Here is an 18,998-nt window from a genome sequence, read left to right as displayed (position 1 = left end):
GGAGCTTTTTTCCATATTGCATACTCTGATTTTCACCCACATTTCAGTTAACTACATGTAGTTAACTGTATACTGTAGCAAAGGTACAGTTTGTTTCAATTTCAATTTCAATGTTCAGACATGAAGGAGTTCCACTAGCAGAAGCTCCACCTACCCTGCAGTTGGCAATGTTCTCACCAAGTCGGCCTAAGGTGAGCGAGGCGGAGTACTTAGAGGCCCAGAGACAGAGACTGGCTGAGGTGCAGCGGAACAGGCAGATATTGGAGGAAGATATTTATAGAAGGTGAGTTAAGACTAAGGGAGATTTAAAGAGAGGAGAATCAAATGTCATTCCCACTCCTCCTATTTTCTTTTTAACGGGGTTCTTTAATACCCCCTCTTTCTTTCTCACACCTCAAATTCTTCATTCTTTCCTTTTCTATTTCCATTGAACAGAATATTCAGAAGTTTTGATAGGAACTGGAATAACTTATATTCAAGACATTTAGAGGAATTTAAAACATTTCACTCTTTGGCAGTGATAGATGGACATAATTTTGGCTTTGATAAAGGACTGAGAACAGTTCTTTCTACTTGCCTTCTTCCAGTTACATAAGTTACCCTTTATCTAATCAAATTCACCTGGTGTTTTACTTTGTATCACTTTAAACCAGTAATTAAATCCTTTAATTTTTTTTCTAAATCATACATCAATTAAACTGCTTACCTTTACTGTTGACTGGTAGCACACTAAGGTTGTTCATCTATGTTTTAAAGTATCAGCTTTAGTATTGCTTTCCTCTTCTTTTTGCCATATGTCTAATGCTGATAAAATCCCTTTTTTAGAAGTATCTGTGTGGAGTTGAAAGGTATGGTATTTATAGGGGGGCGGTTTATTTCCTTCCCTATGCATGCTGTCTGTATCCCTATAAATTTGTATGCATGTGCTTGGGCTTTTAAAAAAACAATTGTAATATCCTATGTATAAAAATCATGTGATTAATCTCTATTTAGGATGACTTCATCCTTTTTTATTTCTACATAATATGATTATTTACAATATTATTGTAATAGCTATTGACATAAAAAGCATGATTGCATTTTTACCCATCGCTACTTGTTAGAGGTTATTTTGGGGATAGAGGCTTTACACATGTTCTTTTTGGTGTACATCATATCTTTGTTTTTATTTTTATTTTTTGTAATGTAATTATTTCAGCATTGTGGCTGAGCTTATTTTTCTACACAAAACCATACTGTATGATTATGTGCAAATCCCTGTTAGTACCTTTTGAAATGAATCTTGTTTGAACATTACTTTTATCATCAGTGGAGAAACAAACTACTTTTATCATCAGTGGAGAAACAAACATGATGAATGTTCTGTCAGTTGAAAGTTTTTCATCAATGATAAACAATTGTGTTAATTTTATTCACAGCATAATTTGACCCTTTTAAAGTATGTTTCATCTTTCATGTTGAAATCTTGTAAAAATGTTATTAGTTATTACAACTCATCATGGATTTATTTAAAATAAAATTGATAGCAACAGGAATAAGAATATGCTTTAAAAGTCTATGCGGAAGCGATTAAACTTTTTTTTTGTCTAATTATTTTGTCTTATCCTTTTCAGGACACATACAATACAACAACAACAACTGCAGAAATGGGAGGAAAAGAGACAAAGAGAACAGAAAGCCTTGGTACAGATGTATACCATGACCGCATTTACAACAGCAGATTAACAGACCCGCGGATCAAACTTTGCCACTTGATCTTGATCTTGATCTAGATTCCCTGTGGGGATTATTCAACAAGCATTCAAGCGGGTCGGTCGTATTTGATCTGGAGATATGTCAGTCAGCTGTTGGGAATGTGCTGAATATGAAGCCCTGTTGAAATTAAAGATAGGCAGGCCGCCCTTTGTGTAATCTTTCTCAAAGAACTGTTTTGCCAATGAGCTGTATAGATATACAGCACTTATTGGTCTAATTAATCTGAGTTCACTGTTAATGATGCCCCCCCCCCAAAAAAAAGAAACCCCTCTCCCCACCCACCTGCTATTACCCTCACTACTGGCTGTTCCTCTATAATAACTTCAAGAGACAAAGAAAAAACACTTACTCCCCACACGGTGTAATCAGACAGTCTGTTAAGAAGGGTTCATCTATCTGCATTGTAAACGGCTTTTATGTAATTAGTGATCTATCTGCAATGGAAACTTCAACTTTGTGGTTAAACATGCATGTGAAATAAAGTGTGCTGTTATGGCACAGAATAAGTGCGTGCGCATGTGAGTGTGTGTCCATTTCTATGGCTGGATCTTTGAGTATGGAGTGTGTATGTATGTGTGTGTGTGTACCAAAGCTGTGCATTTTTTTAAATTAAATTTTGTGGTTTGAGTTCTGAAGGCTGTTACCAATACACCCTATTTAGATACAAAACCAAAAATGTCTTATATTTAAAACATAATAGAATAATGTATTTATAAATTATCACTTATGAATCTCACAATATTTATGGCGAATATTTCAGGATCACTTGAGCCAGGATGTGTACAATAGCTATAATGGTAACTTGGGAAGAGAGAGATCAAGCCCAGATGTAGGTAAGTGGAAATATTTCTCGAGTAAAAATGAAAGCAAAAAACAAACAAATACTGATACCATGTTATTATCATTTCAGTGGAATTTTTTATTTAGAAAATTTTTAAAGGAATTTGAATGCTATAATCGTTTTAATATTTATCGCTGGTAAGTGATGACTTGTCTTAGAGCTGCATTATTTTTTTAGAATGGTGACATATTCTAATGTACAGTTAAATACATAATTGATACTTAGTGGGATAATGGAGGGATTAGTTTGTCTCTATGTGGTGAAGTTATAATGAGACATCCTGCAAAGATACTATTGTACTAAGTTAAGGGGTCAAAACTCAAATCTGACTCTTTATCAATGGTAGGGATAGATGTGAGATCGGGCAGCAGTCCGCGCCCACGTGTCCTTGAAGATGTCATCAGCAGTCGCAACAAAGAGCATGCGCGGAAAAGGGAGGAGTACACACTACACATAAGGTGAGCATGTATTTATTTATTTATTTGTTCTTTTTCCTTTATTTGCATGTTCACTTCTCTGTCAATTTATGAGTAAACTAGTTTAATCAAATAAACTTTTTAAATCTATTACTGCTCTGAATTAAGTCTAATTGACAATGTTATGTCTCCTTCTCAGAGACTTCAGCTCTTAATTGTCCAGCAATAAATTAAAAAACATAATTTATGTAAAATATGACTAATTTACACAGTATTATCATTTATTTACTATTTACTTATTCAGACAGCTGAACAAAGAAAGAGAAAGGCTGATAGCAGAGAGTGAGAAGATGTCAGAGAAGATGAGAACTCTCAAAGAGGAGACTGGGTCCGAGGGCAGCAGCGGTGGCAGACAGCGGGATGTGGTTCCCATAATTCCTGGCAATGTGGTCCAGTCTGTGCCGTCTTATATCTCAGATGTCAAGAACAGGTTGCCAGATACAGAGGATAGACTGCTCAGATTAAAGTAATTTCTGTTTTGAATAATTAATTTATCATTCTATTTATTTATTTATGCTTCCAAATTTATTGTCCTTTTGTAAAAGTTATACATGGAGTAGTATAATCATGGTTTGTAACAAGTAACATCAATTTATGTATATAATCCATGAAAACCTCTCCAAAGTACTCTGGCATATTACTTTAAAATTGAACAAATCTGATGTTTTTGTGATTTAAGGCAGGAGCTGGAAAGGAGAAGAAGACAGCTTTATGCACCATACAATGGAGAACTTGACATTCACTCGTATCAGAACTGGCAACTACCACACTACCATATGGTAAGTCTATAAGAGATTGAGATTCTCTTTTAGCAGTAGCAGTGTCATAAAAGTAGAAAAATTAGACTAGAAATTGGTTTAAACTTATGGACCAAACATTCATGTAATTTAACATAAGATGAATCAGTAGAAGCCCACTGAAAACAAATTAAAATTATATTTCTCTGAAATATAAACTGTCCTTTTGGAAAACATTATAGATCTTCACATTTAAATTCTTTCCCCCGTTCCAGGTGAGAAGTATTGTTGACGAGACTGTGAACCGATTCTTGGACATGTACTTCAGGGCTGCCATACCTACAACCAACATTACAGCAGCCAGGTTAGTATACCAAGGAATTTGGGGGGGGGGGGGGGGGGGGGGGGGGGTAGTACACTAAGAAGAAAGGAAGGGAGACATGTATTTCATGGCTGCCATGCCCACTACTAATGTTACAGCAGCCAGGTTAGTACACCAGTGGATGGAGGGAAGGGGCATGCATTTCAGCTGCCATATTTACTTCCAATAACAAATACAAGTGCAGTATCTGGCTAACTGGCTGTTAAGAACAGCCTAGAGAGTTGTCCTGTTTGCCAAATATTTTTGTTCACAGGCAGTTCCAGATGGAGGCACCCATAATTCTATGAATAAATACAATGTGTTTGCATCTTATAATAATGTATTATTATTTGTTCAGTAAGAGCACCGGAAGACCCTGCATGTATAACACGTTTGAAGTAGAGATCGTATTTTGAAATTATTCTCTAGAGCAATGATGGAAAATATGTTGAAGTTAAGATTTTATTTCTCTAGAGCAATGATGGACGAACAGTCCAAGGAGCTCTCGAGAACACGGAACTATCTTGCTGTACAGGTGGTTGCAGATGATGCCTTGCAGGAGATAATGGAAGAGGTAAGGAAGAACCTGGCCTTTAAAACAAAGATTGTGTTAGTTGTGCATTGTTGTGATTGTTTTAATGTTACTAGAAAGTTCCATCAACAGCTGAAATCTGAGTTCTTGCCTCTCCAGTATTTCATTTTAGCCTCATTCTGTGAGGAGGATGTCTTGTTTAAGAAATTGGAATATAGGAATCCTAAAAGAAACTCTTACATAAACATTGTTTTGTAACAAAATATACAGATACATTGACTTCATATTAAGTTATACTTGTTTTGTTCCAGGCAGTTCATGAGGAATGTACCAGGGTAGCCGAAGAATACAAACAAACTGCTGAGATGATACGCGTGATGACTGCCAATATGATCATGAAACAAATTGAGGTATGTTTATCTTATTATAAAAATGGCAAATTGAATATAGTTCAATAATTCAGAGGCATATCTATTGGAAATACTCCTGAGTAGTAAATACAGCACCATGGCAAGTGCTGAATTACTCCAAATTCTTAACATTTGCCTTCCAATTTTTTGTTTATTAATGAAAACTTACCAATACCGCCCTTTTCTGGGTAAGGTGTTCTGTGCACATGCCTTGCCCACACTGTCCCAAGATATGCCATTTGATATTCCTAAGTAAAAACTGGGTTGGTTAAAGAGAGGGGGTGGGGGTGGGGATGTATACAGGTATGAATAACTTTGTCTCCGTGTCCCCAGATTGTCACCACAGGTGTCCCAGAGGGGAGAGGAGAGGATGACCCAGCCTACAACATGGTCACCAAGGCCTTCTACAGGATTAAGAAGAATAGGGACAAATACAGGAAAGAAATTTGGGGACACTCGCAGAATATTACAGTTAAAGGAAAGGCTAATGTACAAAGGTGAAGTGAACCATAAGAATCATCCTATGAAGTCTATTGAATGTATACAGTTACATATTTCAATACACTTTTTCTTTCCACCTTTAGCTATTTACTTTGTCTAATATGAATTTCATTGTTTTTTGGTCACTTAAAGGGATAATAACTCTTCGTACGAGATCTATATTTCACAATAAAAACCTTGTGAATAACTCATAGAAATATAATATATTCTGTTTTACCACAAAAACAGCAGTTATAGATTTTATTCTGATATCTAAACTTGTCTTTAGACCACGTGACCTCCATTGATGTCTATACTCTGTTAAAATCTCTTAAGAGATTTTAACAAAAAACCAAACTTTTTAGAAAAAAACCAGGGACTAACTTTGAATGTAAAAATGGATTCATTAACCATTGGTAAGTATGGGAAAATTGTTGTTTACTCCAGGAAAATTCATTTTTTGGCCGAAATGAAGAGTTATTATTGCTTTAACCCTCATCCACAAGGAAATGGAACCCTACGTAAACCCTGAAACCGGGCCTCAGAGGCCCGGTGTACCATGTAAATCTGACTCCCCCCAAAAAACATTCAAAAATCTAATTTAATTTGAGTAAATGACTATGATATTGTAGTATGCATAATGGAGGACACATTGGCACTTTTTGTTAGTTTGCAGGTGAAAATTTTCATGAAAAAACAAAGAAAAATTAAAGATATGTATTTTACCACCCAAGGACTCCCCTATGAAAAAGCTATTTCTTTGACATTTGATGACCATTTCAACATCTTTTCTTTGAGGATACTTTATGAGGAATATATTGAAAGTACTTGAAAGTTTAATGGTTAAAAAATTGGGTGAAAAAAAAAAATAATAAAAAAACACATTAAAAAATAAGAAAAATTAAAGATTTTTATTCTTACACCTAATGACCCCCCCCCCCCCCCTATGAAAAAGCTATTTATTTGATGTTTGATGATCATTCTGACATCTTTTCTTTGAGGATACTTTATGAGGAATATATTGAAAGTACTTGAAAGTTTGATGGTTAAAAAATTGGGTGAAAAAAATAATAAAAAAAAAAAACACATGAAAAATAAGAAAAATTAAAGATTTGTATTCTAACACCCAATGACTCCCCTGTGAAAAGGTTATCTATTTGATATTTGATGATCATTCTGACATCTTTTCTTTAAGGATACTTAATGAAGAATATATTGGAAATATTCGAAAGTTTGAATGGTAAAATACTGGGTATGCTATATAAGAAGAATTCAGTAAAAAGGCGATGGGGCCAATTTCCTGAGTTAAAAATGTAGCATTTTGACATGGAAGTGCAAAACCTACAGGTAGTAAGATGAATACTTGTTTTAAAAATATTCACCAAAATTTTCACCACCAAACTTTCAAATAATAACAAAAAGTACATCTCTGTGCAAACTATGTAGAAAAACAATGGTATGGTGACTGAATATAAAATAGGTCCTTTTCTTTATGGGAATCCAAATCTCATCGGTATAAAAATGAAGATTTTCATGATTTATTTTTCATTCTTTCACTCACTATTTAATCATCAAACTTTTAAATATTTCCAATATATTTTTCATAAAGTATCCTAATAGAAAAGATGTCAGAATGATCATCAAATATCAAATAAATAGCTTTTTCATAGGGGAGTTATTGGGTGATAAAATGCACATTTTTAATTTTCTATTTTTCATGTTTTTTTTTAGTTTTTTCACCCAATAGTTTACCATCAAACTTTCAAATATTTCCAATATAATCTTCATAAAGTAAATTTTAAGGAAATATGTAGAAATGATCATCCAATATCAAATAAATAGCTTTTTCAAAGGGGAGACAATGGGCGGTTAAGTGCACATTTTTAATTTTCATATTTTTTTCATGAAAATATTCACCTGCAAACTTAAAAAAAAAAAGTGCCAAAGTATCTTCCATTTTACATACTACAATATCAGAGTCATATACTCAAATAAAATAAGATTTATGAACATTTGTGGAGGGGGAGCCAAATTTTCATGGGGAGTCAGATTTTCATTATGAAAATCTGACTGGGGTAGTCAGATTTTCATGTTACACCAGTACCTTGCTCGCTTTACCTCCACCTGGGTGCATGAGTATACACTGTGTATGGAAAATGCGGAAAAACGTTTTTTTTTCTCAAAATGGAAAGTTTCGCAAAGGTATGTAATAATTATAGATTTAAACTGATATCTGCATATCAGGTGACCATGCAAGGTGACCGATTACTCATAAATAATAATTTCTCCAGGTCTTGAATCTTTTACAGGCAAATTTCATTGACCATACTGATAATCATAGCACACATGATATTGCTTGTGTAAAACATTTTATAGCAAAGCTATTTGAGGTAACATGGACTTATTTATCCCATGTGGAAGTAAAATTATCAAGCGACCGGGCCTCAGAGGCCCGGTTTCCAGGAAATGGGACTAACTTTTGGAAAAGTTAATTTCTACATATGTTGTAAATTATTTCAAAACTAATTATTTATCCATTGATGGGGTATAAGTTGCTTGAGGATTACATGAAAGGAACAGGCTCAAAACCTCATGCTAATGAAGAGAGAGCAAAAGATACATGGGTCCGGGCCTGCGAGGCCCCTGAAAGGTGATTGAGGGTTAAACTATTTAAAACGTGTGAGCTAAAGTTGTATTTCATCAATTGGTCAAATTTGGGAGCTGGGAGATCTTTTCAACGATAGCATTAGCATTAACTTAAAGGGATAATAATTCTTCGTATGAGATCTATATTTCACAATAAAAACATTGTGAATAACTCATAGAAATATAATATATTCTGTTTTACCACAAAAACGGCAGTTATAGCTATTATTCTGATATCTGACCTTGTCTTTAGATCACGTGACCTCCATTGATGGCTATACTCTGTTAAAATCTCTTAAGAGATTTTAACAAAAAACCAAACTTTTTAGAAAAAAACCAGGGACTAACTTTAAATGTAAAAATGGATTCATTAACCATTGGTAAGTATGGGAAAATTGTTGTTTACTCCAGGAAAATTCATTTTTTGGTCCAAACGAAGAGTTATTATCCCTTTAAACTGATCGTTTCATTTATGTACCATTTATAATAGTTCCATATTATAGATGTTTCTTAACATGAATATTTACTCATTTGTAGTGCCCCAGAGGAAGATGACGTTACTATTTTAAAATTTCACAACATTGTGCCTGTGAATCTGAAGAATGTAACACCAATTGATTCCGAGTCTGATGCTGAGCGAGCAGTAAAGAGAGCTCTGATAGGTTATCAAAACGTGGAGAGCTTGTACTGGAAAGTAAGTTGATATTGTATCTCCTGTTCACATAGTGTTCTCAATAGTAATTGTATAATGGACTAGTATGTCATCTTTTGAAATACGTTTTTGATTTTTCTATTAGACTACTTTTTTAATAACTTTAAGATATTTTACTTTTTATTATTGAAAGTATTTTTTTTTTCAATTGAAACCATATTTGATAGTCTATTATTGCCACTTTTAACAGGTTGTTTGATTTAGTGATCTCTTTCTAATTGATTGTTTTCTATGGATAAGATATTTAAAATGAGACATTTATAGCAGGAAATGACATTAATTTGTATATCTTTTAGTTCCATTCTACATTTTGATGCCTCTTAGCAAGTTTAGCATATTAAGAATTTTCTAAATATTTCAGACAAAAGTGGCAGACGTTAATGTCACTCACTTGTCCAAGAAGTGCCATGGAATCTATTCTGCTAAGCTGTCCAAGATCAGGAACCTGCTGGCTGTTGGAACTGGTCACGGTAAGTACACTAGTTTATAACAGAAAATTTAAGTTACGTGGTAATACCTTTGGTGTAGACAAGGACGCATTATATTTAAGATATATAATAATTTTGGTTTAGACAAGGGCACAAGATATTACTCTGTGCAATGGGAGGTAAACCAGGCACTTGTTTCATATGGAGTTTTTCCCATGTATTTTCATATGTATTTTTTTTTTCTTTTTATAAGATGAGTCCAAAAAGAGTGGCACAGCCCCTTAGCTCCCCCGTTTTTGGGTTCATATGCCCTTAAGCTCTGCCCCTTTCCCCCGCCCAATGGTTCACCTCATCCTAAAAGACAACCTAGATAGAAAAAATAGCCTGAATGATTGTATCCATTCCACCCTTGTTATAAGTACGGCTCAAAAAGCTTTTAGCCTTGTCCTGAAAATGTAAAGAGTGGTCTTACACCTTTTGTATAATGAGAAAGTAGCATTTCAAATTTTGCCATTGTTACAGACATGATATTTCATTAAGGTAAAAAGGGTGGTAACAGTCAGATTGGCAAAATGTGTTTTTTGTCTTAAAAAAAAAAAAGAACAACAGAAATGAAGGAAATTTATTTTCCAGGAGATATTATAGTCTATGATATAAGGAGAGATGTCATGAAACCTGTCCGAGCTGTTAGGAATGAATCAGTGGAGGATTCTGTCGTGGTGGACATATCATGGAGTGTGACAGGCAGACGACTGGTCACCGTTGACAAAAAGGTCAGTTATATGTGATTTCTGTATCTGTAAAGAATTTATAGATGTTATTAATTGTAGAACATTAGCATTAATGTTTTATTTGGAAATATCAGTCAGGTCACAAAAAACTTGATACTAATTCTGACTTATTTCCTCGTCCACTAGGGGGCAGTCAAAGTCTGGTCCATGACTCCAGGAGAGCTCTCCAGGACAGGCCTGAAGGCTTTGGAATTGCAGGCAGATGCAGAGATGTTTGTGCCGCCTCCTCTCACTTTGCTGGCCAAACTACAGGCTGATTCCAGAGACTTCAACTTTACAGCAGGTAGAACATGGGTGACCACTTTGAATTTGAGTATTTTGTTAGATTTCTTAGTACAGGAACAAATAATAGTGAACAATTATCATTAAAAAGATAAGGGTTAGATGTTAAGTTAAAAGCCTGAATCTCTCCTTATGATAAGTTCATTTGGAGAAAATATTGGGAATTTAAAGAACTGCACCACATTCCTTGGTCTAAAATCCATGAAAAAATTTCCTAGAGCTTTTTATTCATGTCAGTTTAAAGATTGACATTTTCATATTCCTCAACGACACAGTGCAAACTGACTTCACAACCAGTGGTGTGACAATTTTCATCACTTCACATTGATTTTGTTATGTCAGGAACATTGTTTGAAATGGACATCCAGAAGGGCCGGCAGGGTCCAGTTTTGGCAGACTTTTACCCAGCGGTCTCTCTCATGGGATCTCAGGTACGCACCAGTGGCTTTATTGTCTACTGATAATATAGATGATGTTGATGATAATATATTTTTTTACTGACAACTGTGATGATGATGACAGTCATGTTTGAAAAGATAATTGATAATGAAGATAATTAAATTACAGTAATAATGATAAAATTGAATAGTTTCTTCTCCTTATATTTTTATTCAATGCAGTCTTTCTAAAATACTTATTTCTTCAAAATTATTGTGATCATTAAAATATTGTGAACAATTTGATTAGAATAATAAAAATGATAACAGTGATGAAAGTGAAGACAAATTGGAAGATTTAATAGTATCTTGTGAAAAGCAGCATTTATAAGATTATGAAATTATGTATTTTATACAATTATTTTCAGTCTCAAGTGTGCGTTGCCTTGCGCAGTGGTGACATACTCAAGTGCCACCTGGAGAGTATGATAACAGGAGCTGACGCAGAGCTCCAACATGTGCCAAATATTTTACAGGAAAAGGTACATCTAGGCTTACTTTTGGGTAGAATTTCTCTGTCAGATAGCTGGATGGTATCAGCTGAATTCAGAATTTGACCTAAAAGTTGATAAATTTGAAGAATAGCATAGTGTTTCACATTTCTTTAGATATTTTAAATCATGTGTAGCATTTTGAAATATCTTCTAACAAGAATTTGATAAATTTTAAGCAGATGAAATGTTTAAAATTTACCTTAAAACTTACTGTAATTGCTTTATGCTAACATCAGGCCAGAATTTGTTTGAGCTGGTATTTTCAGTGGTCATATTATAAAACATTTGAATTCCAACTGGAGATTTCCTATAGGGTTGTCCATTTTTTTACCTCCGCCAAGGAGGTTATTTTGCTCAATATGCCAGCATAGATTCTTTGACACTATACTAGAGACTGTTTGAAATTATAGAACTAAGTAGAAAAAACTATGTATATCTTTCACATTTGTTTTCACCGTGTCTCACATATTTCGGTTTTCACCCTGTGTTTCACATCTGTTTTCACAGTGTTTCACATGACACTGTTTTCACCCTGCATTTCACACATCTGTTATCAATCTCCATGCAGATACCAGTGGAGGAGGAAGAAGAGAAGAGCACCATAGGTCAGGGTGTCCCCGGGGAGTTGCTCCACCAGCACAGGAGACCCCTGATCCACATGTGCTTCATAGAGACCATCAAGAACATGGTGACGGTGGACCAGGCAGGATATATCAATGTCTGGAGATATAGCAGGTAAAAGATACACAGGCACAGTGAGAGCAGCAATGTTATAAACTTACTTGATATGTGTAAACAGCAAAAAAGACTGTGGATAGATAAAATTATTGAAAAGGAATTAAATCTGTGTAATCGTTACATGTGGTGGTTTGTGTGACAGGTTGTTCAGGACTTATTTTTACTGGAGGAAAGCATTGTAGCAAGCTTTGGCAATCAAATTGATCTAACAAATAGTGAAACTATCTCATTGAAATGGATGCCTACCAAGCTTATCTTCTTTCAATTGGCTAAGTAAAATCTTGAGATCAGCTTCATATTTGGATAAATTTATTTATTTAAAATTTCAATTTCAGGAGGCAGTTCTCCGAGTTCCATTGGTTCACACCTTACAGGAAGTACAAGATGATGCTGTCCAAACGTGAATATGTACCTGTGCCAAATGTAAAGTCTGAAGTAAGACAAACACAACTGATACTAATGATCAGGGCCCTGTAACTCAAAAGCTTAGCGTATTGCGAATAGCGATATCACATAGAGGCTACAGTGTGTTATATGGGACGAGTATGGGTGAATTATGGAATCGAGACACTTGCACTTGGTCGCAATGCTGGATGCTTTCGAGTTACGGGGCCCAGATCTCTTGTCATACTAAGCACTAAGTGTCACTAGTGCCATAATTGCCATGCCTTATGGGATACCCATTTTTTGACAGGTCAAATGCTTTTCAAAATGGATCGGTCCTTTTTTTCTTTTACTTTTTTCCTCTGCAATTCCTTAATTTTCGTGATGAACTCATGGTTTGAGTAACATCAGTTTTACCTATGACCTCTAAATTGAAGAATGATAGAGTTAAGACGGACATGATAGAGTTTACACATTTTTTAACAGTAGCTAACTTAAGTTTATTTAGCCAGTTGTTTAGAAAATGATTTTAAATGAAATGTGGGTGACTGAAAATCATATTTGAGAAGTAACCATTTGAATTGTTTTAAGTGGATCATGTTGTTATTTTTAGGTTATTTTCACTGATATGCAAACACAGCATAGAAAAACCAGACAGGAAATTGCCAGGGAGAGAGAGAATGGTAAACAGATACCCATTCATATAATTTTAATTAATTTAAGGCAATATCTAAAATTGTCAAGACAAAAAATTCCCTTAATATTAATTTAATATAGATTTAATTAAGATCTTTTCCTCACTTGCCATGTGTTTTCAACACAAAAGTGACCTCACAAATAAAACTTTGTAGATTCTGAAGTTTGTTTGTAAATTTTTTACTGATAATGTGGATTGTATGAATTTTGGGTTCAATTTTTAGCTGAAGAACAAATAAAGTCTTTAAATCTTGGAAATCCCTGGTATTCAGACAGTTCTGACAAAGATCGAGTGGTAAGTATTTTTTTCTTCTTTCTAAATCAAAAATGTTAGTAACTTGCACAGATTTTTTCTTAATGAAATTGATTATTAATATGTGCTAAGTATAAATCAAAATAAATGAATTTAAAACAGTAAATCAGTTTAGAAGTTTTTTTTTTCTTTCTAATATTTATACAAAAACAACAGTTTAGAAATCTTAACCAGCTATCATTGGTTTCACAAGAATTGAAGTGAAAAATGAATTCTTTTCTTAAATAACAGATGTTCCCATTCTTATATTCAGAAACTAGTCTACCCAGTCAGTAAAGACATCCTGGATAGTGAAGCTGGCGGGATGTTTCATATTATTATCAAACACACCAATACCAACCTACTGTCCACGTATGGGACACGCCGCTATAAGCCAGTGATGGTGAGTTTTTTCTTCCTTTTTATATACAGACACAGATGTGTCTGTACATATTGCCATCACCTGCGTCTGTCGTCGCCGATGCCGATGCCGGCGCCGGTGCCGTGCACTTTCCTTGTAAACACGATAAGTGGAAGGCAGTTTTACGTTTTGGCTTTATATTTACAGAGCTGATGAATATTCATAAAACGCAGGTCAAGTTCGAAAATCAGCATGATCGGGCCATTATTGTAGAAGTTATGCTGTTTTTTCACTTTTCAGCATATATGCAACCTTGTAAACACATTTTAAGGAAAACCGTTAGGCCTGTTGTCATGAAACTCACAGGAGTAATCAATCTTACTAAAACGCAGGTCAAGTTCGAAAATCAGCATGATTGGGCCACTATTTTAGTAGTTATGCGGTTTTTTCATTGTTCAGCATATATGCAACACTGTAAACACAATATAAGAAAAACAGAAAGCCCAATTGTCATTAAACTCACAGGAATGGTTAGTCTTACTAAAACGCAGGTTGAGTTCGAAAATCAGCATAATTGGGGCATTATTTTAGAAGTTATGCTGTTTTTTCACATTTCTTCAGATTTCCTCAGATTTAATTCTTAGGCATGTTAATAGCCTTATTATTTAAGTAATAAGATACGTAAAAGTGTTTGTTTGACATTTCCTGCATCTTTATAACATTGTTAGTTGATTATGTAAAAATGATGGTTGACTTGTTATCGTGTATTGTGTAATAAAGTGTCAAAAATGGAAATAAACTCATATCATTGCAGTTTGTCAGATTCAATCATTCACTATGTTCAGAATCTCAGAATGGAAGAAATTGGACATTTAACACTGTTCTATTGATATTTTTCACATCTCATCAATTTTCTTAGTTGATCTTATAAAAATGGCAGTAACCTATTAATTTTGTTTTATGTTAAAAAAGTGTTAAAAATGGAAATAAACCCATTTCAGAACAGTGCAGTCTTGTTTACATTTTGGCATCTTTAAGGCGTGACTTTGAAGTTCCATCGGCCTAAAAACCTTTGTTAGTCACGTTTACTATTTGTCCATGATACTAATATTTTATTATTAAAAATTGATGATCATTATGCTGTTAAACATTATGTAATATCGCATCAAAATTTGAAAAAAACCTATTTTGGGCACTATTTTGCTCCCATGATGACCATTTAAGAAAAACCATGTCACTTACTGTTCTCAAACAGTACAGTTAATATGTACAGATGTGTCTGTACATCTTGCCATCACCTGCGTCTGTCGTGGCCGTCGTTGCTGTCACTGTCGCTGTCGCCGGCGCCATGCACTTTCATTGTAAACACGATAAGTGGAAGGCAGTTTTACTTTTTGGCTGTATATTTACAGAGCTGATGAATATTCATAAAGTGCAGGTCAAGTTCGAAAATCAGCATGATCGGGCCATTAATGTAGAAGTTATGCTGTTTTTTCACTTTTCAGCATATATGCAACACTGTTAACACATTTCAAGGAAAACTGATAAGCTTTTTGTCATGAAACTCACAGGAGTAATCGATCTTACTATAACGCAGGTCAAGTTCGAAAATCGGCATGATCGGGCCACTATTTTAGTAGTTATGCTTTTTTTTCACTTTTCAGCATATATGCAACACTGTAAACACAATATAAGAAAAACAGGCCAATTGTCATTAAACTCACAGGAGTGGTCATTCCTGCTAAAACGCAGGCTGAGTTCAAAAATCAGCATAATCGGGCCATTATTTTAAAGAAATGCAGTTTTTTCACATTTCCTCAGATTTAATTCTTAGGCATGTAAACAGTTTCATTATTGAACTAATAAGATACGTAAAAGTGTTTGTTTGGCATTTCCTGCAATTTTACAACATTATTAGTTGATTATGTAAAAATGATGGTAAACTTGTTATCGTGTATTGTGTAATAAAGTTTCAAAAATGGAAATAAACTCATATCATTGCAGTTTGTCAGATTCAATCATTCACTATGTTCAGAATCTCAGAATGGAAGAGATTGGACATTTAACACTGCTCTGTTGATATTTTTCCCATCTCATCAATTTTCTTAGTTGATCATATAAAAACGGCAGAAAACTGTTAATTTTGTTTTATGTTAAAAATTGTTAAAAATGGAAAAAAAAAACATTTCAGAACAGTGCTGTCTCGTTTACATTTTGGCATTTTCAAGTTGTGACTTTGAAGTTCCATGGGCCTGAAGACCTTTGCTAGTCACATTTTCTGAATATCCATAATACTAATATTTTATTATTAAAGTTGATGGTCATTATGCTGTTAAACATTATGTAATATTGCATCAAAATTTGAAAAAAAAAAAAAAACTATTTTGGGCACTGCTCCCATGATGACCATTTAAGAAAAACCATGTCATTTACTGTTCTCAAACTTACAGGAAAGAAACATGGGACTAAAATACATCTTCAGTAGGAAACACAGTCTGTTTGGTAATTCTTACTGCCAGTTAAACAGTTATTTTGTGAAAATTTAATTTTTCACATATTGGCATTTTCAAGGTGTGACTTTGAAGTTCCACGGGCTTGAAGACCCATGCTAGTCACATTTTCTGAAAATCCATGATATGTATATTTTATTATTAAAAATTGACGGTCATTATGCTGTTAACCATTATGTAATATTGCATCAGAATAGAAGAAAACACAATTTTGGGTGCTGCTGCCATGATGACCATTATGGGAAAACCATGTTACTTATGATTGCCAAACTTTCAAAAAAGAAATACAGGACTAAAATGCAGTCTGAGTTGGAAAAGCAGTCTAAGTGACTTCTTTTTCTGGAAGTTATACATTTTCAAAGTGTAAACTTGTCACATATTTTAATTACATTGGTATTACCTGTTGAGGATAATTAAAATTTGATGTTGAATTTGCAGTTTAACATAATGTATTTTTGCATCAGAATTGACAGTAGCCTATTTTGTGCATAGTTATTTCCTGTTTTTTGTCTGTACATTTGACAGCTTTGCTGCCTTGTTTTATTGTACCACCAGCGTTAGCGCTGGCGGTACACATGGTTTTAGTCCCGTCCGGTCCGTTCCGCCGGCTCCTGCGGCTCCGCCGCCATGTCATCGTTACCGCTTCTCCTCCTAGACGGTAAGGCCCCCTATACCCATCTCTTGGATTTAGGTCACCTATAATCTCAACTCGTTCCACGTAAAATTTGGGCTTTGTCGGTATTGGGGTCTAGGTGTGGCATTCATTGCAATGCACCCTTGTTCAAAAATGGCAAAATTAAATGCTAATTATCTACCCTACGGAAGGAATTATTGGAAAAATTTCTACAGACGGCTTTCCAAAAGTCATATGTGTAGATTTCAAATATGCCCTTGGATTTGACCTTTGACCTTAATTTCAAGGTCAAACAGGCCAAATTTTTCAAAAAAATGATTTTTTTTACGAAAAAAAAATTATTTGCGCTGTTATTCAGACACCACACAGACTAAACCAATTATATTATTGTACCACCAGCGTTAGCGCTGGCGGTACACATGGTTTCGGTCCCGTCCGGATCGTTCCGCCGGCTCCGCCGGACGGCTACCGTTACCGCTTCTCCTCCTAGACGGTAAGGGCCCCCATACCCATCTCATGGATTTAGGTCACCTATAATCTCAACTCGTTCCACGTAAAATTTGGGCTTTGTCGGTATTGGGGTCTGGGTGTGGCACTCATTACAATGCACCCTTGTCTAAAAATGGCAAAATTAAATGCTAATTATCTACCCTACAGTAGGAGTAATGGGAAAAATTTCTATAGACGGCTTTCCAAAAGTCATATGTGTAGATTTCAAATATACCCTTGGATTTAACCTTTGACCTTTACTTCAAGGTCAAATGGGCCAAAATTTTCAAAAAAATGAAATTTTTTACGAAAAAAAATTTTTTTGCCCTGTTATTCAGACACTACACAGACTTAACCAATAATATTATTGGAAAGTGTTACCCTTCAGGTCATCTTTCATCTCCATGAATTTGGGGTCAATCGGTGCATTTTCACAGGAGTAGCGACCATAAGATACCGAAACTGAAAACTGTCTCTAATTCGGGAACCGTTAATGCTAGAGACCCATTCTTTTTTGCATTTTGTAGAGCATGTAAAGCCCAACACTGGGGGTGGTCTCGGTTTTTTTGTATTCCATACGGTTTTCGAGTTACACTGTATCAAAAAGTACATATTGGTGGTAAAAGCAAAATGTGCAGTACGGTAATGGATAATAAATTTTGAACTCTGGAAAAATAAAACATAAGGCTTGACAAAGCAGACAACTTGTGTTCAAAAATGACATTATTTCATTAAATTTGAACTTCTGAAACTTCAGAGCACCTCCTATTTCAAGAATTTTGACCAAAATGACATTTTCTTTATTTTAATTAATTTTTTCTGTACGAAATTTAAGGCACATTATGGTAACTCCAAAATTATAACATTTAGCCCCTTATATCTCCAAAACTGGCAGAGATAGGTCCATAGTTACTATTGAAGTTGAATAGGAAGTCATATACTGGCAATCTTACTGTGACTTTGAAATTGACCTTTGACCTACTTTTCACCATGAACTGAACTTTGCAAATTTTGCTTCCCTTTTATCTCCAAAACTGGCAGAGATAGGTCCGTAGTTAATATTGAACTTGAATAGGAAGTCATATACTGGCAATCTATATGTGACCTTAAAATTGACCTTTGACCTACTTTTCACCATGAATTGAACTTTGCATATTTTTCTTCCCTTTTATCTACAAAACTGGCAGAGATAGGTCCATAGTTTCTATTGAACTTGCATGGAAAGTCATATACTGGCAATCTAAATGTGACCTTGAAATTGACCTTTGACCTACTTTTCACTATGAACTGAACTTTGCAAATTTCTTTCTCTTTTATCTCCAAACCTGGCAGAGATAGGTCCATAGTTACCATTAAAGTTGAATAGGAAGTCATATACTGGCAATTTACTGTGACCTTGAAATTGACCTTTGACCTACCTTACGATGAACTTAACTGTATGAACTTATTGTACCATTTTAAGTTATATATATTTTTTGCATATTTTGAAAATTCTTGTTGATTGCATTTTTA

The 18,998-nt window shown here is 34.6% G+C and overlaps 1 protein-coding gene across 2 annotated transcripts in view; it reads left to right on the top strand.

Moving 5' to 3' along the window:
• The window catches only part of LOC106155322 (uncharacterized), a 31,882-nt gene that overhangs the window by 1,058 nt on the left and 11,826 nt on the right, over positions 1 to 18,998 (top strand). For both annotated transcript variants that reach the window (XM_086997637.1, XM_086997638.1), the window contains exons 2-22: positions 119 to 283; positions 1,614 to 1,683; positions 2,516 to 2,588; positions 2,943 to 3,054; positions 3,317 to 3,538; positions 3,752 to 3,851; positions 4,085 to 4,173; positions 4,645 to 4,744; positions 5,014 to 5,112; positions 5,446 to 5,609; positions 8,776 to 8,932; positions 9,312 to 9,420; positions 10,012 to 10,151; positions 10,296 to 10,452; positions 10,794 to 10,882; positions 11,257 to 11,370; positions 11,951 to 12,117; positions 12,456 to 12,555; positions 13,118 to 13,187; positions 13,425 to 13,495; positions 13,767 to 13,895. In XM_086997637.1, the coding sequence (XP_086853763.1) occupies positions 168 to 283; positions 1,614 to 1,683; positions 2,516 to 2,588; positions 2,943 to 3,054; positions 3,317 to 3,538; positions 3,752 to 3,851; positions 4,085 to 4,173; positions 4,645 to 4,744; positions 5,014 to 5,112; positions 5,446 to 5,609; positions 8,776 to 8,932; positions 9,312 to 9,420; positions 10,012 to 10,151; positions 10,296 to 10,452; positions 10,794 to 10,882; positions 11,257 to 11,370; positions 11,951 to 12,117; positions 12,456 to 12,555; positions 13,118 to 13,187; positions 13,425 to 13,495; positions 13,767 to 13,895 (2,448 nt within the window). In that variant the 5' untranslated portion in view covers positions 119 to 167. The remainder of the gene's footprint in view (positions 1 to 118; positions 284 to 1,613; positions 1,684 to 2,515; positions 2,589 to 2,942; positions 3,055 to 3,316; positions 3,539 to 3,751; positions 3,852 to 4,084; positions 4,174 to 4,644; positions 4,745 to 5,013; positions 5,113 to 5,445; positions 5,610 to 8,775; positions 8,933 to 9,311; positions 9,421 to 10,011; positions 10,152 to 10,295; positions 10,453 to 10,793; positions 10,883 to 11,256; positions 11,371 to 11,950; positions 12,118 to 12,455; positions 12,556 to 13,117; positions 13,188 to 13,424; positions 13,496 to 13,766; positions 13,896 to 18,998) is intronic.

The sequence above is a fragment of the Lingula anatina genome, chromosome 10 (assembly GCF_051362555.1).
Source record: "Lingula anatina isolate TDL-2025a chromosome 10, LinAna3.0, whole genome shotgun sequence".
Taxonomy (NCBI): Eukaryota; Metazoa; Brachiopoda; class Lingulata; order Lingulida; family Lingulidae; genus Lingula; species Lingula anatina.
Note: the sequence above shows the minus strand (reverse complement) of the source record. Positions and strands in the feature narration are given on the sequence as shown.